Here is a 27,688-nt window from a genome sequence, read left to right on the forward strand (position 1 = left end):
TGCACTCCTGCGCAGGACGACTCTTGGAAATGGAGACGGTAGTTCACGTTGCTTTGATCGAGAGTTAATTAACCGAGGCGATGCAACTCTGACGGAGAAAGCGTAGGGATCCGCTCGCACTCTGCCCTGTAATTGAATTCATCCCCCAGGCACGGGCTTTATCTAAGCAGATCTCACAAAGATCCCTTTGACTCACGGGGAAATGGCTGCGGTGCGGCGCTGTGCGGCGTTTGCCTTCGTCTGCCCGCCTGCTCCCCCCAGCACAAACTTTGTCCGGCTGGGAGAGCCTCTTCCTCCTCCTCCTCCTCACCTTCCCCCCTGACGGAGCCATCACTCCTCAGCCCGTGCCCAGTACCCTCAGCCAGCATGAGGAGGAAGCATTCGGCCTACACACCAAAAGTTATATGACCAGAAATTCATTTTGACCCATAAATAATTGACTGTGGCCCTCCAAATTTTAGCAGACTGATTTTTACATCTGCTAGGACGCTGCTCTGTCCCTATTAAGCACCCTGGGTTGATCAGCACGATTAGATAATAATCTGTGTAATTACTGCATCTGTAAACACATTGCCGCTCGGTGGCATTTGCCTGGCTCTTGGAGATCAGCGTTTTTCTGGCTGACCTGTCGGGCTGGGCAAGGGCCACCCATCCCCTGCCAGAAAGCCGACACAGCCTGCTTGTACACGGCCTCCTCACGGGCCCTGAGCAAAAGCAGCGTGAGCAGACGTAGGTAATGGTACAAAACCACATAATCCTCATTAGAAACCTATTCACCAACAAACACAGCGCAGTCCCTTTCAATAGAAATTCTGGATTGCCATACATTTGCATTGCTGAGTGGAAAAGAAGGTAATTGAGAAAATAAGCAGTTTATGAAGCTCCGAAGTATAACTTCAGGGAGGTGACAAGCACGCAGGAACTTTTAACTCCATTTCGCTGTATATAAAGCGAGCGTAACGTTCCTATAAAAATGGAAATGTATGCAAAGGGTAAGTGGAAGAGTCTCCCTGTCACCCTGCAGGCTACTGAAAAAGAATAGCAAGAAGGAAGACTTCCACAGAGACGCTGTAGAGAAGATGCAATTATAAAAAATAAAAATAATATCCTGTGTTCATTTCCCTCCCATTTCATTTAGAGGAAAGGCTAAAATCCTGCCGGCGTCCTCAATAGGCGGCTGCGTTGAACAGGGACCTCCTGCGCTGCCAGGCGTGGGCAGAGCACCCCGGGACACAGCTGCTGGAAGTAGTGTCACACAACACGCACACTGGAAAGTTTAGTTCGGTTTTATTTTCCACTGTAACGGTTTTCAAATGATACATCATGCAGTCTGCCAGTGTATCCATCCATTTCTGATAGAATTTTAGAACGAAGATAAAATACTTATCTCCATGGGATGGGGGAAGAAGGGTTCAGATCTGCTATCAAGAGTTTAATACATTTCAGCATTGCTCGATGCAATGGCAAAAAAATTTCCCCTTGTTACCAGCAAAACGTGTCCACACTTTATTTTTTTCCTAAAATGAACACTACTGTAAAGATACATAGAGCCCAGAGAATACACATCTGCAGTACACGTTACACACTTTACAAACTAGACATGTATAATTCTACAGAATGCCTCAACCCCTGCGGTTCTCCCACCACAAAAAGTGTTTCAAATGGACAAGATTGTGAGAGCGAGAGACAAACGCGTGGAGCGGTGTTCCATCCAGTACAGCAGACCTTGTCCAGTGCACTTCAGTTCATACAGGCACGGCAAAGATGAAAATCAAAGCAAGGGTAGAATCAGATTATCCTGCCAATTTATTTTTTAATTCCTTTAATTTCCAGCTGATACATACCCTCATGGTTACTCAAGGTCTTCCTCCTCCAGTAATGGATAGTTGATTAGGCCTCCTCCTTTTTGACCTCCATGAGCAATTGGTTTAAATACCCATTTACCCAAATGAAACTATGTTAAGCTTAAAATTATTTATTTCAACTCCAAGCCTGATTTATCAAAATTTCAGGCAAATGTGTAATCCATAAGGCTTTCTAAAATTATATTTAAAAGTTACTCATAAAGTCTGTTGGCAGAAATCACCACTTCTTGGCTTTTAAAAAAAAACAAACACACTTTCAATATTTTCAGGATAATCTAATTTCACCCTTGTTGAGTAAAATACAAACTTAAAATGTGTCAGCCAAGATCTTCCCAGGTTTAACTTTCCTTGCTTTTGAGAAAACAAGTCAATGAAACATGAATTCAAGGACAAACACAAGATATTTGAACATATCATTAAGAGAAGCTCAGGTGAGCAGGAAATAGTTTTTTATTACTAGCAAAAAGAACAATATGCATTTTAGTTTCATCTGAAGTACGTTTTCCATTTGTGAACAGTGTTTCCACCAAAATTTGTCCCATGCACAACAAATTTAATTTGCGCTATATAAATCACAACTTTAAAATTAGCCTAAGAATAAATATAACACAACATTCAAAGAGCAAAGTAAGATAGCATCAAGTAGTGGAAATAGCAAAAGACAGGGTTTGATCTCTGCAGAGCAGATGTGTGGTTTTCATTTCTATGTATAAAATGTGTAAGACTTAAAAATGGTACAAAAGTTGAATATACAGTACGCAATACAAACTTAAGTTGCCTAATTAAAATAGGTGTACAAAACAAGAACCCATAAGCAAAATAAATTCAATTGACCGATGTCATATTTTCCAATTGAGTAAGTATCTTAGGCATTTCTTTTTGAGGATTTAACCTAACGCATCTTGTCGTCATTTCAGTTTTAGAAAGTCCTCTTACAGTCTTGATGCAGAAGTTAACTTGGAGAAACTCGCTTTATTTTAGCTAGGTGAACTGACTGGCTGATCAGCACTAGCGCAATTAAGAGATGTCAAAGCTAACTTATTCCTCAAGCTGAAGAAAGCTGTCTAAACTGTCACATGTAACTAATGATGATGGTGTGAGGAACTCATGAAATTTTTTAAGCTAATGCTGCATTTAAATGCAATTCCTTCATAACCTTTGAATTCAAGATACAGAGCAGAAGCTATACTACAATACAAAATCTTTGACGGCAATTAAGAGTTTGGTATTCTTTTTTAAGACAACTGCTTTAGAACCAAAACAAGAGGATAATGAGTTCATAGTAGAAATTTCAGCTCTGAACAGCTGATAATATAGCACAGAGTAGTTCTGAATTAGTAATTTTATTCAAGATTGCATATGGCAAGTTCACAGTTCATTTTCCTGGCAGTGCACATGCACATAAAGAAAATATAAAACTTTGAAAAATACAAAATAAATTAAATACATGCAAATTTGCAACTTCATTAAATATTTTAGCAAAATGCTCCCCAATATAGTGCAACATTAAAAAAAAAGTTAAATTAAGTCCAACTTACTTTGCAAGAACTTAAATAATTTCAGTAGAAAAAAAAATCTAAAGTCAATTCACAATCTTTCAAAAGGCTCTACATTACCTAAATAGTTTTATGTCTAATAACATGAACACATTCAGAAATTAAAATATATATATATAAGCCTCAAATTAAGTAAGAGCAAACGTCTGCAAAAGAAGACTAGAGGGCTATGCTCGGCCGTAACCTTCCTAAAAGCCACGCTTCCTTAAGAGCTCAGGTTGGATACCGTGCATTTGAAGGATGAGGATATGTGTGTGGCAGAAGCAGTAGGCACGCGAGGAGAAGCGGGAGCTTCTACCTGCCAGCTGAGCTTTCCCAGAAGGATTCCAGTGCCCCCTTGCTGAGAAGGTGGAAACTTTCCGTCTGGCACCGGAGAGGTCCAGGGAAGGCAAGTGGTCTCATCCTTAGCTCCGTGAGCACAGGCGTACTATCTGTAGGATGGCCTGCATATTGCAACGTGGCAGTACACAAGCAATAAATACATTCTCTTCCCCTTGCAATACGCTCTTCATCTCCTAACACATCTACTCCCGAATTTGGTCTGCAAAGGACAGCTTGAGTATGTAACCCTCACCTCCTTTTGGACCCTCTCTGTAAAATATCTTTTCTAAGCTAGGGCCTGGGGCTTTGAGGGGATTTTTTTGTTTCTTTAAGGTAGCGTCTGTTCCGGTAGGGGGCTGCTCACTGCCGCGTCTGAATTCCGGTGTGAGCAGATCGGGGCTTGCCGAAGGCATGTGGGAAGGGGAGCGGGGCACGCTTGTCGGCTTTCCCAAGACAAGACTTCTGCAGCATTCTGAAAGCTTTCAAAATTTCATAGAGAACAATGCTTACGAACACATGGCTAGCCATCACACTCCAGGAAAACCCACCACCGTAGGGAGAACTACAAGCAGATCAGATCTTAATTTTAAGATAGGTCACACAGATATATTCATGTAACTACCAAACTTCAAAAACCTAGACCTATACTAACAGATTTCTCTGCATCCCATTTGATCTTTACCAGGTACTGCAATAAAGGTTATTTTGTACAGTCCAAAGATTTTTACCAGGATATTACAAATGGTTCTTTGGGGAAATTTACTTCCAAAAATGTAAGCAGTAAAATTAAACCATATAGCAGCACATTTTCATCCCCTAAAAATATAAAATAATATGTATATTATACAGTAAATCAGTCATGACTGAGCACAATCACCTGCCTTTGATGGCACTTGGTCACTGAATAATTAATTCTTTGATGCCAGAAGTTGGGATTTACTGATGCAAGAGAGGACTTCGAAAAGCATCGATCTGAGCGTAGAAGCCCCAACCTAACCAGCGCCAAGGGGTCAAACGCAGTCAGTGAGCGATTCTGAGTGGCAGACTTCCTATCGTTACTTAGATGGTTATGTTAAATACATTGTACAAGTATCTGTAGAAGAGTTGAGCCGAACACTTCTGTACACGTGGAGATCCTACGAAGCTCAAAATACCTAGGACCGGTGCATCGCAGATGGCTGTAGGAAGCACAGGATGAACAGGATGTGGATCAGGTTGAAGAGGAGGGAAAAAAGAAACTAGTGACTTAATGACAGTCCTTAACATGCTAAGTGGAACTGACCTGTCAAAAGAGAGCGAGAAAGGTAACGATAATTAGTGGATGTTTTAGATGAGAAAGCAGATACGCAACACGGCAAATAATTGATACCTACGCTTCACGGAAACCCAACGCGCAGCAAACAAACAGTCACAATAACAGCAAGGGGAAGCACAATTTTAATAATTCATGACATGAGCTTACTCAGCCTCGGAGAGGAATTTTGTCAGGTCTAATTTTAAAGTTTCCAGCCCACAAATTGGCACAGTCATAATGAAACAATTATCTTGATGAAATTCATTCTTTGCCACCAGTAACACAGCATTTATGCCTTGTCTAAATACATCCTTAAACACTAGCTAAAGGTCTGACTTCTCCCCCCTCCCCTTTATCTCTTTGTTCTTTTAATGGGATTTTCCTCTCCACTGCTAGTCACCTGGATATGCTGAAGAACAGATGTGTGCGTATCTTAATTAACAAGTAAGGAATGTAACCGCAATCGAGTTTGCAAACATATTATAAAATGAAAGGAACAAAAAAAAAAAATGACAAATCCAGAAAAATCCTTCAGTTGCACAGGTCTCCTGGCAGAAAGGTACTTTCCTGATATCTGTATTATTTGCATATATCCTGGTAGGTATTTGAATAAATAATAATATTAAATAAGTAATTTGAAACACAGACTTTTAAACACTATTGCATTTCAAATTGTTATGCAGTTCCCATTAGCCATATGGAAAGCGACGGATGAGTAACTGAATGTGCCTGTCACTTCTTTTTTTTAAAGTAGCTAGTATAAAATCAGTCTTACAAAAGCAATGTTTTACTTAATTAAACATTTTCTTGTATGATAACTTAGAACAAAACTTTTTGGTATTAAAGATCAAAGTATTCAAAAGAATCACCTCATTGCTGTTTCTTTAAATTTACCCCGATTTAGCAGTGACAACTGTAGTTCCTCCTAGTTGTCATCCTTGTTAACATCTTCAAGGAAACCAGGATGGTTATTAATTCATGCCTTTTATTGCCTAGATTAATCTGTGGTCTGGCTAGATTAAATATAGTTATTCATCTTGCTCAAGGATGGGGAGGTGCTGGGAACATACCAGAGACTTCAGGATAAGGGAAGTCATTTAGTCAGGAGCCTGTTTGCACAGCGTGTTTCACCAATACCAATCCCGTACAAGTCGTTTTAATAATTTCAGCAAGCGATGACTGAGCATTACTGCAATCGTTAGCGTATCTTCATTTCACTTCTTTTCTTCGCTTTCAGAATGAGGCATCAGTTGAGTTTGACTAAATATGAGAAGGGCAGGACAGGCGGGTAACCAGTGTCCTTAAGATTTGAAATACCAAAGCACGCACATGCCAACGTATGTAGTTGCCCGTATCTGCTGCTGGCCTGTCTGTCTGTCCAAGGCTTCCACGTGGCACCTGAGCACCCCCAGTACTCACAAACCGGTTTGCTCACAGGTGGATGAAGATCAGGAGGTCAGTATTATCAATATCAGCATTATCCTTCGGCCTGCTGCTCAGCCATTCAGCAAGGTGCTACGCAGACGGTGATAGCCAAGCCAGCAGCGTGCATACAGCACCCAAACTGCTCTCCAACGAAGCACCTCGAGTGCGTGCTGCTATCACCCATCCTTCCCCTGCGCCTCGGCCCTACCTGGCCTGGGCCACGTTAGGTCCGCGATGTAACCAAAGCAGACCTAAAGATGATCTCTGCTCCACCTGGAGAAAATCCTGACCAAGTCGTGGGCTGCGGAAGTGCAGCAGCACCACGGCTCGCCTCTCCCTTCGCCACGTGGAAAACATCAGCGTGTATGTATATAAAAATACATACTGTTTGAAAAAATATATATTAACCTTTTTGAAGCCTGCACTGTATTTAGTTGCATTTAGAAACTACTCCTAAATACAGTTTTAAATATGACAGTATACAACTAAGCTCTGTAGTTGACCAGCAGAGAAACTAAAGCAGTTGTCCACACAATACAACCTGCAGCTCTTCCCAAATGGGGAGCATTGTGCTTTCAAGTTTTTTCAATATACTTCTCCCCACAAAATTCAGAAACTGGAGAACATATTTCAGCTATTTTTGTTAAAACAGAATAAAGTTTGGCAGTGACACCAAGCTGGGAGGTGCTGTTGACCCCCTGGAGGAGGGAAGCGCAGCGGCAGGCGCCAGGCTCTGCTCCCTGGGGACCGATGGCAGGACCAGCACAGAGCTGCGCCAGGGGAGGCTCGGACTGGACATGAGGAAGAATTTCTTTATGTGAGGGTGGTCGAACACTGGCACAGGCATCCTGTGGAGGTGGCTGATGGCCACGGCCTGGCAGGGGTCCGGAGGTGGTTGGATGATGCCCTCAGCGACAGGCTTTACCTTTCGGTTAGCCCTGAAGAGGTCAGGCAGTTGGACTTGGCGATCTTTGAAGGTCCTTTCCAACTGAACTGTTCTGTTGTATTCTCAATCCCCAAAGCCCCACGAGACCCCAGCGTTAATTTAGCTATGGGGTTGTAGCAATTCAGTGCCACCTTCCCACAGAAACGCACTGCACCCCGTCAGGCCTCTCGCTGCAGCAATAACCCTTTTAGCCACACCAGTGCGAACTCCCTTTCTCCTAATTCCATCAGATCTAGCTTTGAGGTGTGCCCCAGGTAACAAATTCATTGCAGCTGTATTTCTGAAAACGCCTGCAATTTAGACAGCATAAGGAATTACCTCAGAGAGCCATTCCTTGGCCCACTGAGTCTTCTGTTTAAGCCAGCTACCAGCAATTTGCAATTTCTGACATTTCATTAACACCCACGTATCTTTCTCTCCCATCTGCTGTTATTCAAACACTAAACTTTCGGGGGTAGAAATCGCCTCCTTACACGATGCACATGGGCCCCAGGCAATGTGGCCCAAACCGGGTTGAACTTGGCCCTGACCAGCCTCGCGTAGGCTTTCCCAGGTCTGCAGAACAAACTTTACCAGCAAACTTTGTAAAAACAGCCAAAGCACTGCTGGCTGTTACTGATGGGGTAGTCTGCTCTGGTTAATAACTCAATCGCTGACCACTCCAGCAGCAATAAGTGGCTATTATCTTTCCTGGGAATGATGAATGAGCCTAAGACAAATTTCCCCTCGTCCTGATGTAAAATTTTCATTCCAGAGATAGGCCACGTTACTTGACAGCAAACATTTATCTAGAAAAGCCATTTTTATTTCGCTGCTGCTAAAGGAATATAAAAGAAAGCTCTGTGCTATTTGAGAGCACAGGTCATATGGTGGGGCTGCCAACAATGTTATGAAAATAACCCGTATAAAATGTTCCCTGCAGAAGCAGCACCTTTACTAATACTCTTAACTAAGGTCCCCGGGCTTTCATCCATCAGGCTTAGAACTCAGATTCCTATAATACTCCCCAAATCATTTGGCAGCCGAATACTTGCAATTTGCCAACAACGTTTTTAATGAAAGGACCAAAGCCAACGAGAATTGACCTTTTTTAATCACTGCCCAGCCTTAATTTACTGTATCTTCAAGACATTTGCACAAAAAAAAAAATCTAGAACTTAACTGGGTTAAAAAAAATAAAAATAAATAAATATAAAGCCTGAGAAATATGGTTCTCTGAAGAAGCAATGGCAGCATGACATTTCAAATTGTTGTCTTATTTACAGTATATATGACATTGTACAGCTAAGCGTTTGACTGAATCTTGAGCAGCAAGGAGTTTTAGCCTGATAAAAGCCAGAAAGGGACATTACTATCAGCTAAGAAACACACACACACACACACTTTTTAATTGGTTTCATTCCAGTCTGCAGGGCTTCCATTTGGTTTTCAGATCTTTTTTCCCCCTAATTTTTTCAGAAGCCATAAATCCCCAAGTTTAGCCAGCTTCTTCTAAGATCTTCCCTGTTCTTTTTCTCCACCCCCATTGTCCATGAGCTACTCAGTGACGTGCTCCAAGCGCAGCCTGAATCTCCTCCACCATCCTCAAATATAATGCTCAGCATCTAAAACATTTGAGAGATTCTGATTGCTCTTTATTACCATCTAAAGTCCTATCTTATTATATGCTCAACTAGTTTTACGTGTATTTGCTTTGTTAATGACTTTTATTAATCTACAGCTATTCGCTTGTCGTGTGCCTACACCTAGTGTGTGGCCTACTCGAGCCTGCCAGTTTTAATTTCGCAGCAGACGGTATATTAAAGACCTGCCCAGCTTAGGCAGGTAGCGGCTTTTTTTCCCTGCAGAGCAGCTGTTATTATGTATGGCTGGAAATAGTTTACGGGCCCCTTTATCACACTCTTTTCCCTTTGCTCATTCACGGGAATGCAGAGAAGTAGATAAAGGCTATCGCTCCTATGAGACGCAAAAGCAAATTTCAGCTCAGAATCAACTAATGCACTAAAGCACTCAGCAAAGACTTGCCCTAATTCATCCACAGCAAAAATATGTTGCTTGCAGCTACAGGGCTCACAGAAAACACAATGAACAGAAACAATCCACACGACACAATAAAAGCTTGACTGATGTGATGGATGGTTTGCATGCATGCATGACACAAAGCATTCTCAAAAAAAAAAAAAGTAAAAGAAAAAAAAACACACCCAAGAATGCCAGATGCCTAAAGGAAACCACGTATTATCAGAAAAGAGTCGTAAGACAGAATTAATCCTCTGGAGGAGAAAAGAGCCAGACTTGGAAAGACATTCTAGCAGTCCGTTGGCTGCTTTTCACAGCCTCTTACTAACATCCACCTCTTAATATGCCTGTAACAAAGTTATCAACTAAAATAATAACAGACGTAAAATATCTCAGAAATGATGAGCATCTAATGGGAGGTAGAGTACACGAAGCAGTCGCATGGGAATATGTAGCTCTTCTTTCCTGGACAGGATTTTTGCTTAGCAGAAGACACAGAAACCCTCAAGCCCTTGCACTAAAGCAAAATATTTATATTTTTAGCTAAGAGAGCTGAATAAGAGTACAAAGCAAAAGATGTAAAAGTAAAGTTTGCCAAATTCTGACACTCAAGTCTGGAGAGTTCAGTGCTGCTGCCACTTAAGGCTGCTTTTCCCCTGCTCTGGGCTGCAGGGCTCTGTGCTCCCCAGGTGGCTGATTACAGCTGCTCAGGGGCACGGAGGGAGAGGGCTGGGGCTGCCCCTGCCCTGTGCTTGAGGGGCAGGAGGAAAAAGTGACATGCTTGTGAAGAAGCACGTTTACCATATGGATCCAACTCTCAAGTAGTATCTCACCCTAAAGCATGATATTTTCAGCTTCTAGTGTTTTCCATTTTGAGCTATGCCCAGGAAAAATCCTTACTAGTTCGCAGGCATGGTCTGTCCACAGGCAGCTCCCGCAGGGCACAGGGGTGGCTGGTAACTTTTCAGCTACATGGAACTAGTTCCTAGTACAGGGTGAGTTACTAGAAGTCTTTATCCTTACGGAATATCACAACAAGGATAACATCATCATGTCAGAGAAAGTAGAAAACGAAGCAGCCCCTAGAGCTCTATTTTTACTGCATGAGTTTCACACCTCTATGTGCTAATTTCAGTACAGATTTGCAATGGCATTTCAGTTTATTAAATAAGTTTTAACTGATAAGTCATTAAAATAAAAACTCTGGGCAGCAGCTTGCAAAGTAGTCTAAACAAGGCAATCCTCACTTAAATCACTAATTTTCACAGTTAAACCATGGGCAAAAGACTCCCACTGAAACTAGGAAAAAAATACTGCTAAGAGTAGGACTTAAATACAAGAAAACTGGGTGATCGGTGAAAGAATGGTTGGGTAAGTTTCTTTGGTCTTACTTCTTGTCTATTTGGTGCTGTGATAGTAGCTGGAGTTTGACATCCCTCCCCCTCGGATGGCATGAACAGCTGTCGGAGAAGACGCTGGGTAATGACCAGGGCGGATGGGCTTGGCTGCGGAGTAAAAGTAGGAAACCAAACAGGACATTTAGGTTTTTGTACAAGATCTTGTATCTCACTTTATCCTCTAGTACAAACCCCCTTTTTTACAAAAAGAAACTGTGCTTGGCAATTTAGTCCGTAGTCACGCACACTGTGTTCCCTTACCTTGGCCAACCACAAACACATCATTTTTCTGCTTGTTGCAGAGCCATTTAACTATCTTATCATTCCTCTCGTCTTGTATGCATGGATTCAGATTGCACCACACAGATATATCACACAACCGAATTATATAGGAATATTTGACTCTACCCAGCCCAAATTAAAGTACAAGTAGTAATCAGGCAAAAAGAGAGGAAGGGGCTGAAAAGCAGAACAAACGTATGCAGGGGAGCAGGAAGAAAGTGAGAGACTGATTTAAAGAGACAAGTTTTCAGGTCATTAGAATGGCTCACAAGACCCATTATGCCATTTATTTACTGAGCTAAATAGCAGAGGCACTTTAAACTTTAGGCGGGGCATATTCTATTAAAAAGTGAACTCTTTGAAGATTCTTGTGCAACAGAGGAGAAGCAGACCCAGTGGTTTGCCCCGGCCTCCTGCTTTCAAACCTCTCTTTATTTAAACATGAGCAAACAAACCAACTGTGAAATATGTGAGCAACCACTAACCCTTTAGCAGCGTGTCCTTACCAATTTGAGCAGAGTGCGCTCTCCGTGCCATGTTTTTGGCTCTTACAGCCTCCTTAATGCGATCTACCTCCTGCTGGTAGCGCTTGCGGTCACGCATGGCATTTTCCTTGGCCTCCTTCAGTGCACTCTCCAGGGCCTTAACTCTCTCTGCCGTAGCTCTAAGTCGTTTTTCCAGCTTAGGAAGCTCACAACGAAGATCTGCATTATCACGTACCAACTGCAAGAAGAGAAGTTTCAAAAATATCCTATGAGAAACTACAGGAGAGGTCCTCTTACAAGGAGACAGAAAACATCCCTATTCCTCTTCACACCTTGTATGCCCTGAATGAAAGAAACAGGTTTCTTCCAGAAATGCCTGGAAAAAGCTTACGCCAAAGAGTGATTTATTTTCTTTTAATCATGCTGCTCATTTGTCCAGCTGAAGTTCCACAGGAAGATCAAAGAACAAGAGAGTTTATTCCACTCAACAGGATTTCACAGATGATCCTGAAAGGTGAGGGCTCCAAGACAAACCCACCCATTGCAGGGCACTGCTGCGATAACCGATTTTCCAGACCCTCAGAGCAGCTGTGACAGAAACTGCATTTTTTTCAGAACACGGACATGTCTGGCACTTCACAAATACTTGATCATCTCAATACTTAAAAACTGCAAAGTGATTTCTTAGCAATGTTTGAGGAACATAAAGTTTCCACTTTTCAGAAAAATATCTAACATTATAAGCAGCAGAAGGGGGATTTACTTTTAGATAAATAAAGCCTGATGCAAACAGAATTTCAGTTTGAAAAAATGGTACAATTTCTACTGAACAATTATAGCACTGCTAAAAGTCAACAGATTACTGTTCCAAAGGAGCGATTCTCCCCTTTTGGAGTGAAGGGAAGAAAATGCTTTAACTACCATATAAATAACACAGCAAAGCAACAGCGTGCAGTAACATTCACACATTGTTTGAAAATGAAAATGTTTTACACCTGCTAGTCCAGGCTGAGTGCCAGAAGAAAAACAGAAACAAAGCTTAAAAAAAAATTTGTCACAATGTGCTTTTTCTGAAAGTGTTGAGCACATGTTCTACCCAACAGAATTTGAAATAAGAGCAGAATGATATCATATTCAGGTCAAGTCCAATGTCATTTTTTATTTAAGTTTCTTATGAGACACGGGCTCCTTAGCTGTTTTTGAGTAAATATACACTAATGAGAGCTATAAAAATCTGTATCTGAAAACTCAGCAGACGCATGAACAGAGTGCAAAAAAGGCAAAACAGTAAAACGAAAAACATTATTAACATGTCCTGGTTTCCACATTTAGAAACTAGGTCTTTAAACCATCTGTTAACCAGGAACCTTAAAATACTGAACCTTAACGGACACTTGTCAGAGTGCAGCAGTGCCTGCATTTTTGGCATTTCTACAGGAATAAAAAAAAAAGCAAATCTTGGAGATCGCTCTGTCTCTAACAGGTTCAGAAAGCTGCAATGGAGAATGTTACATTACGATTCAAAAATGAAACCAGAAGACTCTTTTACTACTTTGTGCTCTGCAACTGAGAAGCAGGATACAGTTCAATGATGCTGACATCTGACATCTTTTAAGAGGGTGGAAGCTTACTCATTGGCAGAAGTGATCCAATTTTATCTAACAAGATATATATGCCCATATATATACACACACCATTGATATATACAGACTTGCAAGTAAGCAGAGGGTGAGGCTCTTTTCTCAACCTATTCCCAACACGCTTGCCTACCGCACATCCCCTCCACCTCCCCCTGGTCAGGCTGGCACCCACAGCGAGGGGCTCTCTGGGCAGAAACAGGAACCCTTAAGAAAGAGGGAGCAGAGATTAACACGCCCAGAAATGGCCAATCTTAGCATCCTGGGGAGGTATCAGCCCTTCAGCTGCACAGAAAACCTCTATTTCCAGCAATAAAAGCTGGGGTAAAGAAGGAGGAGGGGGAGACGTTCAGGGTGATGGTGTGTGTCCTGCCAAGAAACTGTTACAGGTGATGAGCCCTGCTTTCCTGGATGTGGTTGAACACCTGCCTGCCAAAGGGAAGAGAAGTGAATGAATTCCTTGCTTAGCTTTGCTTGCACGTGCAGCTTTTGCTTTACCTATTAAGCTGTCCTTATCTCAACCCACGAGTTCTTGCACTTTTACCTTTCTGCTGCTCTTCCCCATCCCGCTGAGTGAGCGAGTGGCTGCGAGGTGCTGAGCTGCCTGCCAGGGCTACAGCACAACAGCACGCCAAGAAGTAGGGGTAGTGGGAAGAGCAGCTCTAACACCAGCTCCTAATGCCAAGAAATTTAGTTGAGAACTATAGGTACCATTTCCTTAAACAGTACCTATATTTTACCTTCAATAATTACCCCCTTAAACATACAAAAATGTGAGTTTAAAAAAAGCAGTTTGTAATACTACAGAACAGCATTACATATCAAGTTTTTGCCATGGCTGAATTTTCAGAAGCATTTACTATTAATGAACGAAAAAGACACAGTAGCTTTTGATTAAACAGTAACTAGGCACTGGAAGGAAGCGAAGTCCCTACCTGTTTGTGAACCTTTGTAAGCTGTTCCAGGTTGTTCTCAAGAAAGGAAATTTTCTGCTTCTGCGCAGCACTTCCGCCTCCATCATCGCTGTCAAGCTCAACGCTCTGCAAGGAAAGTTCCAGGATTCAGCAAAACCATGCAGAAACTCAAGAGGAAGCTCAGGCATTTTTGAATTTAAGCTTGCCAAAGACAGAAAAGTCTTCCAGAGCCCCGAATTGTAGAGAATTTATTTTATCTGTTCATTTGATATTTAGGGGCTGTATTGCCCTCTACAAAGAAAATAAACTATTCTTACTGAAAAATTATGTAGGGATCCTTAACAGGAAAATCACAGATTTAGGGGAAAAAGCATTTTCCTTCTTCCAGTTCTGGGAGACATTCTTAGCAAATATGGGTTTTCAATCTCAAGAAATAAATAATAATATTAAAAAAAAAACTCTTCCCCCAAACCACTAGAAAGAACTGAAAAGCACTGTAAAGCCGTTTAATATTTATGCAACTTTTAGCTCTTCTTCAACAGTTAAAAATGCATGAATTTCTGCTGAGAAATTTGTCTTTGGCCAAATAATAATTTTGCTAGGAAGAGGCTGTGTAACCACAAGCCCATAAAAAGAAAGGGCCACAGCATTCAGTGCGTAGCATACGTTAGTGCACGTTATATTGAGTAATTTCTGGTATCCATTATTCCATCTTTCAGAATGTAGTAACTGAACTGGATCAGTACATTTCACTTAACTACCAAGACTTTTCCGTAACAAATTAGAGCCAAAACCTAGATAAACATCAGAACACTTAATTTTATTACTCACTGTTACTGAAAAAAATCCCATTTTGTAACCATATGCACTAGTGGATTCCAGCAAATCAAAAGAATGTAAAAAAAAAAAAAAAAGAAAAAAAAGAAAGACCAAAAGAATATGTTCTTACTTTTTTAACACGGGTGGTGAGATCTTGAACAAACAGTTTGCGTAGGTTATGAAGAGTCTGAAGTTCTCTTGCCTGGAAACAAATTACAGGAAAAGTGACAAGCCAGTAAGATATAGTAGATAGTCTGGGGTTAAAAACCAAAACCAAACCGAAACAAACCACCTCTACAGTGGATAATAGGACTTCATAGGACTTCAGTGTGATTTGCCTATAGAGATGTTCCTGCCTGGACGTGCAGGCACTGGCTGTTCAAGCAGCCCAGTTCAGGCGCTCACAGAAAGCCAGGGCACACACTCTTCCTCCTGCCCGTGCACTGCCGTATGCTGTCTGCAACGCCAAAGCCACCTCTGAAAATACATCACCTCTGCTCTGGGGTGTGGGGGCAGCAACAGCAGAAAGCTGAAGTCTCACAACTAGCCATGGTTACACACAGCCAGCTATGTGGAAAAGCTCTGGGCTCACCGTGTAGCAAATTCACTGAATGGGGCTGAGTGCTTATTCGTAGGTACTTAAAGATGTTAAAGTGCTCTTTAAGCTCGGCAAAAATCCAGGCTTTCCCAGCTTTTTCTGCACATCAACTTCTCAGGCTCAGCAAAGTAATGACCTTGCTCCAGACTGGACGTATGACACGAGATGGGACAACTCTGGTCCTACTCCCAGAAGGACAAAAAAGCTAAATCATTTGCAGGGAAGGAAACCGTCTAGATAAGCAAGTTCCGCCCAATGCCATATTTCACCAAAATCATTCTGAAGAGAACTATCTTTCCAAAGCTGGTAAGAGCAACCTTAGTCTCACAGAAACTTCCTCACTCCTTCCTTCTCAAAATAGCCATCCAAATGATACCCAGTGCCTACAGAGCCTGATGCCTTCTTATGCGGTTGTGCAGGGCTGAGACACCACTTGGCCTTTAATGGCACCTGCCCCCCTGCAATTTGCTATGCTTAATTTTTCCTTCCTGTTGCAGTAATTATTAAAACTCTAAAAATGTGAACAAAAATTTAATTTAAGATAGCTCAATTATATTTAGGTGATTTAAAGGAACAGCAAAGCAGAATACCGATAGACAGACAGATTTCCCACAAGAGACAGAAACGGTAGCATTTTATCTTAAATTTTGAAATTTAATTTCACTATTTGGGGAAATGCACAAATTTAGCCTATTCTGATACAAATCAGTCTTTTTCATGAGCACAAATATAAGTGTTTTGGTAATACATTAAGGACAGAGATAGGGAAATAGGACAGAGAGAGGACATACCACAGTTTCCTCCAGCCCCTTAAGATCTTCTCTTGCTTGTTCCCTTTTGTCATTAAGCAGTCTAGAAAGATCACAACATTAAACACAAATTAAAAATGTAAAAGTCATATGAGACAGAAGAGAATCAGTCAACATTCAGTTTGAGTGGATTATATGCAGATTTGAGCAAACTGTTTATTTGTAATTATTTTTTTGACTGTTCCAAATAAGCAGCTTTCTCAGATGGAATGGCTGAGACACCATGTCCATTTTAGCTGGCATTTTACGTGTCCATATATAAAAGTTGTATTTCTCATTTCCAGGAAAGGCTTTTATTTATTTATTTATTTTTAAAATCTGTTTGTAAAATCTTTTCTTGGTTATTGGTTTCTTGTTTGTTTGTTTGCTTTTTATTTTTTTGTGTGTGCATTAGGTAATGGGGGCTTTAACACGTGCCATGATATTTCGTAAAACTGGAGCTCTAAAACACCTTTTCAGCATCTACCAAATCTATTATTAATAAGCCTATGATGTAAAGAAAAAAAGAGTAATGAGTAATCGTTCATTAGTACTGCATGTTGGCTTTGATACTGAAATGGTATTTTCAGCGTGAATAATTCATCACAACGGTTTCTCACTGGGGCATTTCCTGTGGACACATTAAAAGACACTATATATTCACGGACACCAGGTGAGAAGACTGTTCACTTACATGAGCTTTTCCAGTTTCATCTCTCTTTCCTGGTCCTCAATTTTTAATTTATCATAGTCAGCACTCAGCTTTTCTTGCTCCAGTTGCAGCTTCTGATTCATACTAGAATACAAAAGAAAAAGTCTGTACAGCTCAGTCCTGAAGATCATAAACATATAGGTAAACCTCCATAAACAAAACTGAGCAGCTCTACTGCAAAATACTGGAAAACATTAAGCCTAAGGAATCTGAAAAACAATAGATATTTTAAAATACTGGAGAATTAAACAGTCAGCCATATACTCTCCTGCTTTGTTTCCTTTATCTTAAAGGACACATGCTGTCCTTGCAGTCCTTCTGTCCTGCTTCCTTATTTCCCTATTATCATTTAGCCACGCTTATAAATATGGAAAGCAGGAACACCACGTTAGGATTGCCTAGATTTTATGAACTCTTAAAAAAATAAGAGAACAATAGTTAAAAAAAAAAAAAGACTATTTTTCCAAGTGCTGGTGTATTCAAATAAGTTACATGCCTATGTCAGGAAGATGTATTAAGGAGGTGAAAATGGGACATATTTGAGTGTGTGACAGGATGAGTAGCTATAAGAGGCTCTCAAAACCTGTATTTGTCAAATCTGTTCTCCTTCAAGCTTCCATTAACTACAACAGTATTCTTTTCTTCTCCCCAGTTTTAAAGAATTGTCACAGTTCCTCACTAAAGAACTCAACGCTTTAAGCCACGATGCAAAATAGTTAGAGGGTTGGCTGTTGCACATAAGGATACTACTTTCTGTGAGTCTCTGAAATACAGAGATATCAATTAAGACTAACAAAACCAACCATAAAATAGTCCTACAGTGTCACGGAGCAGTACAGGAACAGAGAAAGTGATAGTGAACATACTCTCTGATTTCATCAATTATTTTCTGTTTCTCTTCAATTTCGTCTCTCAGTCTGGACAGCTGCTTCTGATGGGCTTCCCTGTGACTCTCCATCTGCTGCTCCAGTGCCTTCTGCAGATTACAAAATACAAACCCATACATGAAACAAAAATCGTGTAACTCACCTACAGTTTCTTTTTACACATCAGCTAAATCAACCTATCTTTCTGGATTCGAGTGAAACTTACCAAATTACAACAATGACAAAACTGCAGCTACTCAACTACACATTTCATTCAGGCAGTTTTTAGCAGCACTGTTACACCACTTACTACTCCTTTTCTTGCAAAAATAGTGCATATGGAAAACAGGGTAAGCTAAGGGGTCTTAGAATATCAAGTGCCAAGAATGACACTTTTTATCAGCTTCCTCTGTTTATTCACCAGAAAATGTGTACGGACATACCTGTGACAGAATTAAAACCCAAAGCATTCTGCCCCTCTCTGAGGATTATTTATCCACAGCCCTGTTATTTAAATTGTAGGATTAAATATATTTCAAGTGGTAAGAAAAACGGAATTCATCTCCTTTAGATTGCTAATAAATGTTTTTTTTTCTTCTTCTAACTGTAGGAAATAACTGTACAGTTGTTTAAATAACTTTAAGTTTTTATAATGGAGGTAGAAGTTCTCAAGCTGACAAGCCTCTATCGCTATCTTTGTACAACTGTATTTTTTCTTTTGCATAACTTGTAATCCCATCAGAAACACTACTTGCACATTATTTGCTAATGTTTCCTCTTTGCATTCTACAGGAAGAAGAAAATATCAGAAAACAGGTTTAGATTTCATTATTATTTCTAGGAGACGGTCAAAATCCTTGCCAAACAATTTGGGAAAGTGGTCTGGCCTCTTTTTCATTAAATTTTAGTTCCGAAATTATATTAACCCCAGTAGCCTGATGCACTGCTTAGCAAATTGCCTTTGAGAGCTCCACTGACATAAAATTAGAGTAACATAGAGGTGCATCAACGTAAGTTTTCAATCATACATAACAAAACTGTTCTCAACTGTGGATGCAATGTACTGGGCCTTATTTTTCAGTTCTCTGTTCATATGATGTGAGGAACCAAGGCATCTCCGATTAAGCAAACACAGCCCACCAAACCTCTCTACTCTCTGAAGCTGGCTCAGCGTACAAGCTGGTCTCAGAAGACACACTCAGGTCAGATACTTGGGTTCTAACTTACTTTTTTTCCTTCATCTGGTCACCAGCCTCAATACTAGCAAGTTCGCCAGCTTCAAATTGCAAAGGTCACTCAATCATAAGAGGTCACGTTGTCAAAGAGAAGTCAGCAATTCTGACAGAGGCTGAAAGGTTTTTTTAAAAAGCACACAATATGCAAGGAAGACAAAATTACACCCTAATTATCAGCTAATGAATGATCTCACTGAGAAATCCGCTTTAAAATTGCAGCAGGCAACACTACCTTCATTTCCTCTGCATCCTGAAGCCGGGTCAGATGCTCCTTCTCCTTGTCTTTGAAACTGACTTCATGCATTTTTTCTGTTTAAAGTTTGAGACAGTTAAGAATTAACGAAACAGTTCTAGAACTTTACTATGTCAAGCCTTTAAAAAAAATATCTGTGACGGGGGTAGGCCAAAAGGGTTAATTCTGGTTTTATCTCAAGTGTAACGTACAAGTGCAACGCGTTAAATATTCTAAATCACAATTTTATGACTTCACTGCCAATACAAGCAGACAAAAAATATTGTAGGACTACAGAGGCAACAGTTCAATGTCAAAGCATGACCTGCTTAATCAGGTCTTCCATGACTTCTATCTGTGTGCTGCAAAGCTTAGGGCTAGATAAATGAACTCAAATCCCATCTGTTCCATCATATTTCTATGACAATGGGGATACACATATGACGAAAGTAGAACAGGGCGGAACAATCAAATGCTGCAACGGTGCCAGGTGAGCTGTATGTACAATGCTTTTGTCCAAAACTGAATTTTCTGAGATACAGTTGGTAAAAGAAATGAGGACCATAAGACCCAACTTCGTACCTTGAGCACGCAACTTGGCAAGTTCTTCGTTGAGAGAATCCTGCGACTCTTCCAGCTGCCTTCTCTTCTGCTCCATATTTTGCATGTAGTCTGTGAGGGACTTGATCTTTGCTTCATGCTTTAAAGACAAAGGGAATGGTACTGAGATGTGAGTACTGCCTCTTATTACCAAAGAATTCAGGTACTATTCTACATAAAGGAGAAAAATAGAAAGTTCCCCACATCTGGCACTGATGACTAGGAGAAAATACAGCAAAAGATCTGAGAAGGAGGTAACAGATCAAAACAGACTACATTTTTAAAGGCCATTCTTAATAGCCCAAGATACGTACTGAACAATACAGCTGGTAATTCCAAAATATCATTGGAAGCTCATGACTTGGCATTAAACAAACATCAGCAGCTTTCTGAAACCAGCTGAACACTGGCCTGGAATAAATCCTGAGCTTGCTTTCTGGACGCTTGAACCTGCATAAGCTCAAACCAAATTTCCACCCTCTATCCTGATGGTTTGTTTCTTGCTAATGTCCTTTTGAATTAAAAGGGCTTAGACTCAAAACAAAATAGTGAAGGACATACTGAAAACATCAAGAATTGAACGATAATATTCTAACTTGGGGGTAAAACTAAGTAAGATAGTGTCCAGGAATTATTACATCCTATTATTAAGGTCACTGAAGGATTTGTAGCTCACTGTTCTCAAAGTTCACCTTGGGAGAGAGGGGTTGAGGCCTCTGAGCTGGTGTTACTCCTGTGCCCCAGAGATCAGATTTAGAGAGGCGCAGTCCTTAGCAGGAACTAAAGCAGTCCAGAGCCTGCAGGCAGCAAGGTCTCCAGGAAGAAAAGGGCACACATGGAACTGCTTGCTTCAGCAGCAAGTACTCTAATAGATCTCTAAACCTGGCAGGAGACTTGGTCAAGTCCCAGCTTGGCTGCAAATGTTGAGGCTCCAGAGCACAGACTCTGGGTACAGCACACAGCAGTCATGCACCACCTCCTGGATCAGCTTAACCCAGTAACTGCGTAGCCCTGTGTCTTATTTTGATATGGTACCATGGTGATTATGTGATTATCACCATATAGAAGCATTCCGAAACATCCAACGACGTAAAAGGCACCATACATAGGAATCTTAGTTGTGGAGCTGCAGACCAGTAAAGGAAGAGCAAGGTGTAAACACACGTTAGCATACATAAAATTGACTCCAACTGAACCCTAGAGCAAGGAAGAAGAAATCAGCAACATAAGTGTCACATTCGTCTCAGCAAAGTGCTCCAGATGCTGACAATGCTCGCTGTAATGCCCTCATCAGCAACATCAGAATGAAACCACCAAACTTAGGACTCGGAAGAGCAGAAGAAGCTTGAATGTAACATCAGGAGAAAAGATAGAAACTAAAGAAATGTGTCACAATTTTAATGGTATCATTATTGCCATTGAAGCTTCTTCTGCATAAAAATATTCATTTTTTTCTACAATAATTAGATCTAGACTAATAAATAGGCTGTTAAGATTCAAATTATGCTAACAATAAATTTTGGCTTTATAGATAAGGCTTTCAGCATAACAACATTCAGCTTCTTCCTGATCTTAAAAACAAATAGGCCTCAATATGCACTTAGTTGCAGGGCTTCCAAAATGGCAAGGCAAGGGGATCACCTGCTTGAGGGTATTTCTGCTTGGTTTCTTCACCATGTTAAGATACAATAGAAATGTAGGGGGGAAAAAAAAAAAAAAAGAAAAAAAAGATGTGGCCTTGGAGTCTTGCCTCTTACGTTACATCTTTCCACAGCCTTAGATAAGTCACTCAAATCCTAAACCTCCGTGTTCCTGTCTGCAAATAGGTACTGAAGACAGGAGTTAGGTCATGTTTATGGAAAGCTCTGAGCATTGAAGATTTAGGACTTCAGTGTGACTTCAGTCTAAGAAGAAAAACACCAACCCTGTATAGACAGACAGGCTGGCTTCCCCTTACTGCTTTACTGGGGCAGCATAATCCAAACCATGGCTGAATGAAACCGTCCCACCAACACACTGCTGATACCTCCGTTCCCAGCTGCGTTGCTGAGCCTTTTTTTGCCAGCAGAAGCATGCATATAAGCTGCTTTAGGAGTCAAACCTTAATCTGCTTTCCTGATGCAAGTTCCCAAGGAAAGGGAGCAGGACAGATTGGCAGAATGCCTTTAGTGGCCATGTCAAGTTTAAGACAGAATAAAAAGCATAGCCTTACTTAACATTTTTGGACAGCCAATACCCTCAGGACTCCAGCCTCCCTTTAACACCGAGAAGCATGCTTACAGCTATTCCTGCAGACCTCAATAAAGACATTCTGCTGCAGGACAAGAGGCTGTCCTCGCTCCAGGTTTTCTTCGAGTAACTGGTAGCAAATGACATACAGTAAACTCCAGTTGTCTCCTCCGCTTCGCACGTGCGGTGATCAAAGCAGCGTGTCGAAGCGGTTAGCTCCCCCCTGCAGAGTAATGCAGCATGCGTCGCTGCCTGTAATGTGCCACCCACTATGAAGCCTGCCTGCCATCTGGATTTCTAACTTACATGGTAACGTTTACCATGATGAATTATCTTTATACGTACAGATTGCTGCCCAGCTATCTGTTAGCATACTAGCAGTCTAGGTACTGGGGGCTCTCTGAGTGTTTTGCTAGTGACCCAAACAATCGCTGCTTCCCTTCTCAGTTTGCTTTAACGTGAAGGTACAAGATGCAAATACATGATGAGGAAATCCTGCTGAGGAGGATTTTCGCTATTATGCCACTGAAGACATTTTGAAATCTGCAACAGGAGGACAGAATCTTACCACAGAATGTGCTGAAAAACACTGAGGGGGAGGAATGGGAAGAGAGAAAAAAACACCAAAACAGGCATGAGAAACAGCACTCTGCGCCCTGAGTTCTCATTTCGCACTCCTAACACTCACATTTCATGAGGAAGAAGACTGAGAAAGTCATCAAACCCTGCCTCAAAGGGAGAAGGAAGGAGCAAACATACTTGTGAAATGAGGAGCTGGCAAGCTGCAAGCTCCCTCTCGCTGGCATTCATCTTCCTGTTGGAGTCCATCTGAGCACTCTCCAGCTGCTTGCTGCGGTTCACGAGAGATTTCACCTCAGACTTCATCTTGCTGATGTACAGCCGGGCCATGGTGAACTCCTCTTCGATCACCCCGTTCACATCTGCTAACTAAACACACAGAAAATTGCAATCTTAAAGGTATCTAGAGATAGATACCTTCAAAAATGAGAAATTAAGACTTCTTCTCACGGTGTGCTTCATCAATTCAGTGTTTCAGCTAAAGGTAGTGACTGAAGATCTACAGTAATGAAGCCCTCCACAGTGACAAAAGCATAGTTTGGAGAAACTTTCTCATGTCACTGGCACAGGAAATTTTCCTCTTTCAAGCAGTTGGAAGCTGGAGAGCATTTTCAAGGTACTTCTTGAAGAAATCTCCTCTTGAATGGTTGTGTTCCTTCAATAAGGAACTACAAGACAGGCATTGGTCTGAAAATTTTACCTGGCAAGAGCAAACTAGTTCCACTCATCTCTAATTATTAACATAATTCTATTTATACATCATTTCCTTCCTTGGTTTAACACTGTGCCTTTGATTTCTGTGTCTTTCTCTTCATGATTTTTCTTCAGCTACTTAATTCATGTAACCCACTGAAGAGCTGCAAAGATTCTTCTTGAGCATATGGATAGCAATTTCATCTGCTTTTTGCCTCTTTTCTAGCACCAAGGGGAAGGTAACGTGCTGTATCTTCTCCCAACAACCTAAAAGATGCTATTGCCACTAAAACTCTCAGTCTAGTCTGAAATTAGACACACTTTGAGCAAGCTGCTAATTGCCAGCAAATTTGAAATTATTCATCTAAAACCCTTTCAGTCTTGCCTTATTTACACTGACAGCTGTCCTGTAAAATGCTGACATCTTAGTTGCTATAAAAATTTGTATCAAACAGCCTCCATTTGCAGAGATTTCCTCTTACAGTTCCTATTGAAATGGCCACCAGAGGTTGCTCTAACATCTAGCAAAATTTGGTCCTGTGGTCCTGGAATCTGCATAAACACACCAGGCAGCAGGGATTTCATCCTCTGCAGTAAGAGCAGACTGGATCATCTGCTGACCTAAGGGGGCTTTAGCAGAATATCAACAATGCTCAGAGGCAACCCAAAGCACCCCAGCTGCACACACTCACTCTTACCTTTACAGTATGAAAGGGTTACAGGAAAGATCATCACTCAAAATCTGAGGAGTGAACTAAAAGCATGAAAATGGAGTGCGCTACAAGTAAATTACATACATCTCGAGAATAAATTTCTTAACCAGTTTTAGCAACTGTTTTGTTTGTTTGTTTTCCCTCACACGGTGTTCAGTGGACAGAAAATTCGACATGAACATCACGAGAAAGATTTTCCAGGCAATGACAAACTCCAACAGAGATGTGCCATTTAGCAGTGGCCATGTAAATCTCCTCTGAGGCCCAAAATTTTGTTCATTTACAACATCAGGAGTATGACAATGGGAGCATCTACCTTCTCCATCATATCTGCAAACCCATGAGCCTGATAGCAAACAAATTTCAAAGCACAGCTGGCCAAAATCTCCACCATCTCCAGGCTCACGCAGTTACCAAGGGTTCTACTGTTTCAACAACCTCCACGCCCCTTCTTACCTTCCAACTTTAGAGGAAAATGATCCTCTGTATTTTTTCCTCTATAAAGGATATTCACCAGTACACAGAAGTTAAGCTTGTCCTGCTGTCACAGAATCACAGATATTTATGTGGTATATAGCATGAATTTACTAATTCTGAAAATCTCTCTGATAAAAATTATTTAGATTCTGGGAATGTTGGATCATGCCAGATAACTACGGAATAAGTCTATGTGTGTATTGTTTGGGAGGAGAACCCAGCCTAGGCCTTGGAAGGCAGAGTTTAATAAATGCATCAGCACACAGATGGGCTGCATTAGTTTAGCCCCAGACACTGCGCTGGGAATCAATGTGGTGATTGTGCGCACAGACACTGACCATCTCTGACACAGACAAAGATCTCCTCAGTGTTTTACACTGTGCTCTGCCCAGGGTTTAAGCAGCAGTGTCCAGGGAGAAGGGCTGCTGTGTCACACGTTCTCCACATTCCTTATTTTCATATGGCAGGCGGTACACGCTGGGGGGAAGCAATCAAGACAGCCAACTTACTGTTTTAACATCGTTAGTACCAATGATCCCTCCAATCTCTCCCAGGTCTTTAAGCAGCAAGTTTAGGATTTCTGTAGCTCTCTTCTTCTGGTGGTTACTGAGCTCCTGCAACTGGCCCAGCTCCCTCTGGGTTGTTGTCAGAACCGTCTGGAAAGATGTAAGAGCAAAAGTTACCCTCCTTTCCTCAGATCCTCTCTATTCATACAGAAACCTCATTGAGTAAAACAAAGCGGAATTTCTCCTCTGGACATGATAAATTCACCAAACAATTCACTATCCAAAATATCTTTGCTTGAATAAAACAGCAGAGATAAAGCTAGGAGTTAACGGTGGCTCTGTAAATTTCTCCCCGCTTCGGTGCATTTCAATAGTGCCACTTTTGGGCATCGGTTCTCCCGTGACATCTGGGTTACAAAGCACCGTTTTATATTTTCCTGAACCTGCCCACTGGCTCAATGTACTGACACTTACTCCAGTGGCACACAATGCCACCTTGCCATAATCCACTTTCACAACTCACTTGCTAACAAGGCTACTTTAGATCTATTAAATGTAGTAAATCCTGTAAGAATCTTATTTGCATAATACATGTCAAAGGAGGTTAATCACAGAGAAACAGGTACAGAAGGATATAAAATTCATTATTTTTTTTTTTCAAATGGATTTCATAGTAATCTGTTTTATTAAAGTGGATAACAAAATCTTATATGCTAGATACGCATGAAATCAGACATCTTAACAACAACCTCCTCAGTCCGTGCAGGGAATTAAGGAATGAGGATGTACTAAGCTTGTTAAGCCAATCTTGATTTTTCTCAGATCAGATTTTTTCCTTACAATTGATACATCAGCTGAAGAAAGCTGATTTTTTTCTAATGCTCTTCTTGAGGTTCCCTGCTCCTCAGCACACAGTTCAGAGAAACACGGAATGATGCAATTTGCATAAAGTAGCTTTTCACATCTTTCTTGGCACAATACAATTTTGAAATGATCAAAACACAGACTGGCCAGTTCTCACGTTCAGCTCAGTCGCTGACATGGTGTGCAAAATACAGAGGTTGCAACAGAGCCACAATCTGCCATCAGCTTTCATTGAGCGGTTTCTGAATTATCTTTATTTTATCCTTTAATTACGACAGAAGAGAGAGGATAGCATCAGCAAATACAGACCTTTTAATAGCTTCTCTGCTACTCCAGTCTTTAACCTATATACCTATTAAACATACCTGGAGGCAGTATCTGAAAGGTTCCTGAAATGGCACGGGCTAGCAATTATCTGTGAAATTGTATGGAAATCTTTAGGAGAGGTGCAAAGTTAGGGGAAGAGGAGGGAACCAGCATTACAAACTGCTTGCTCTTACACTCTTCTGTGCCAGTTCATCGGCCAGCTGCTCGTTGGCTCTTGTTTTGTCCTCCACTTCTTGGGATTTCTGGTCATAATTGACAGCTAATTCTTCCAGGGCTTGAAGGACCTCTTTCACTTCATCTTTTGCAGCTTCATTCTCAATCTGAAGACGGGTCAGCTCCTCCTGAATCTTCTCATAATCTCTTCTGGTGGAGGCCAAAAGCTGGAAACCAGATATCACAGAAGCATAAAACACCCAAGAACTCATTCAAAAGATAACACTGAAAAGGGCAAAACCAGACAAAGAGAAAGACAAAACGCGAGCAGGCAAGCGTGTGTACAGAAGAGAGAATGTAAGAGAAGATTCCTGCTCCTCTACCACAAACACTATCACCTTCAGCATAAATGCATATGAAGGAAGCAAAAAAGGCTTCAAACTTCAATGAAAAGAAAAATCAGAATCAAATCCTATTACAACACAACGCTGAGGCAAAGAAGCTTATATTAAGCGGTATCATAGCTCCAAGTAAATTTTTTGCCCTCAATCCAATCCTGCAGCTAGGACAAAAAAAAAAAAAAAAAAAAGAGAAAAAACATCCAACCAACAACAAAGTAAAATACTTAGAGTTGAAGAACTGCAGCTTCGAAGTGAACCAAGTAAAAGGGTTCTCTGAGGCAGCCTCAGTGATGTTATGGCATTAGAAGCATATTTCGATAAACAAGTTTATGATGATTATTTTTAGAAATCGCCTGAAACTTGATGCTGATGACAGATTAGCCATAGTTATTTGCAAAGTATTAACTAAAGAAAATACAGACTTCATTTTAATTTAGTCTTTGCACACCACTAAGATTCAATGATAGTGCTCAACTGCAGGAGTTCAGTTGCACAGTCCTACCCCTTGCCCTTGCACCACTGCATTGTATTAATGCATTAAAGTCTTGAAAATTCAGATATCAGGTTCTTAACAGAAAAACAGGCTCAACAGTAGTCATATAGTGCAGAAAAACGTGAACATAAAGCAAAGGTACCACCTACCAGTTAATGCTAGTATTGTACTTTTGGTGATAACAACAAAAATCAGGACTTACATTGCATAAAAACATCAAACAAAGCAATAACATACAAAACTTAGTAATTGCACACATGAG

The 27,688-nt window shown here is 41.0% G+C and overlaps 1 protein-coding gene across 1 annotated transcript in view; it reads right to left on the reverse strand.

Moving 5' to 3' along the window:
- Positions 1 to 1,270: 1,270 nt before the first annotated feature.
- The window catches only part of KIF5C (kinesin family member 5C), a 69,963-nt gene continuing 43,545 nt past the window's right edge, over positions 1,271 to 27,688 (reverse strand). Inside the window, exons 14-26 of the mRNA XM_083842695.1 lie at positions 26,553 to 26,759; positions 25,192 to 25,338; positions 22,980 to 23,168; positions 19,974 to 20,091; positions 19,392 to 19,468; positions 17,925 to 18,034; positions 17,041 to 17,142; positions 16,350 to 16,410; positions 15,091 to 15,162; positions 14,163 to 14,267; positions 11,612 to 11,828; positions 10,818 to 10,931; positions 1,271 to 5,024 (exon numbers count right to left, since the gene is read on the reverse strand). Of these exons, the coding sequence (XP_083698821.1) occupies positions 10,825 to 10,931; positions 11,612 to 11,828; positions 14,163 to 14,267; positions 15,091 to 15,162; positions 16,350 to 16,410; positions 17,041 to 17,142; positions 17,925 to 18,034; positions 19,392 to 19,468; positions 19,974 to 20,091; positions 22,980 to 23,168; positions 25,192 to 25,338; positions 26,553 to 26,759 (1,512 nt within the window). The 3' untranslated portion in view covers positions 1,271 to 5,024; positions 10,818 to 10,824. The remainder of the gene's footprint in view (positions 5,025 to 10,817; positions 10,932 to 11,611; positions 11,829 to 14,162; positions 14,268 to 15,090; positions 15,163 to 16,349; positions 16,411 to 17,040; positions 17,143 to 17,924; positions 18,035 to 19,391; positions 19,469 to 19,973; positions 20,092 to 22,979; positions 23,169 to 25,191; positions 25,339 to 26,552; positions 26,760 to 27,688) is intronic.

Source organism: Anser anser, assembly GCF_964211835.1.
Source record: "Anser anser genome assembly, chromosome: 6".
NCBI classification, from domain to species: domain Eukaryota; kingdom Metazoa; phylum Chordata; class Aves; order Anseriformes; family Anatidae; genus Anser; species Anser anser.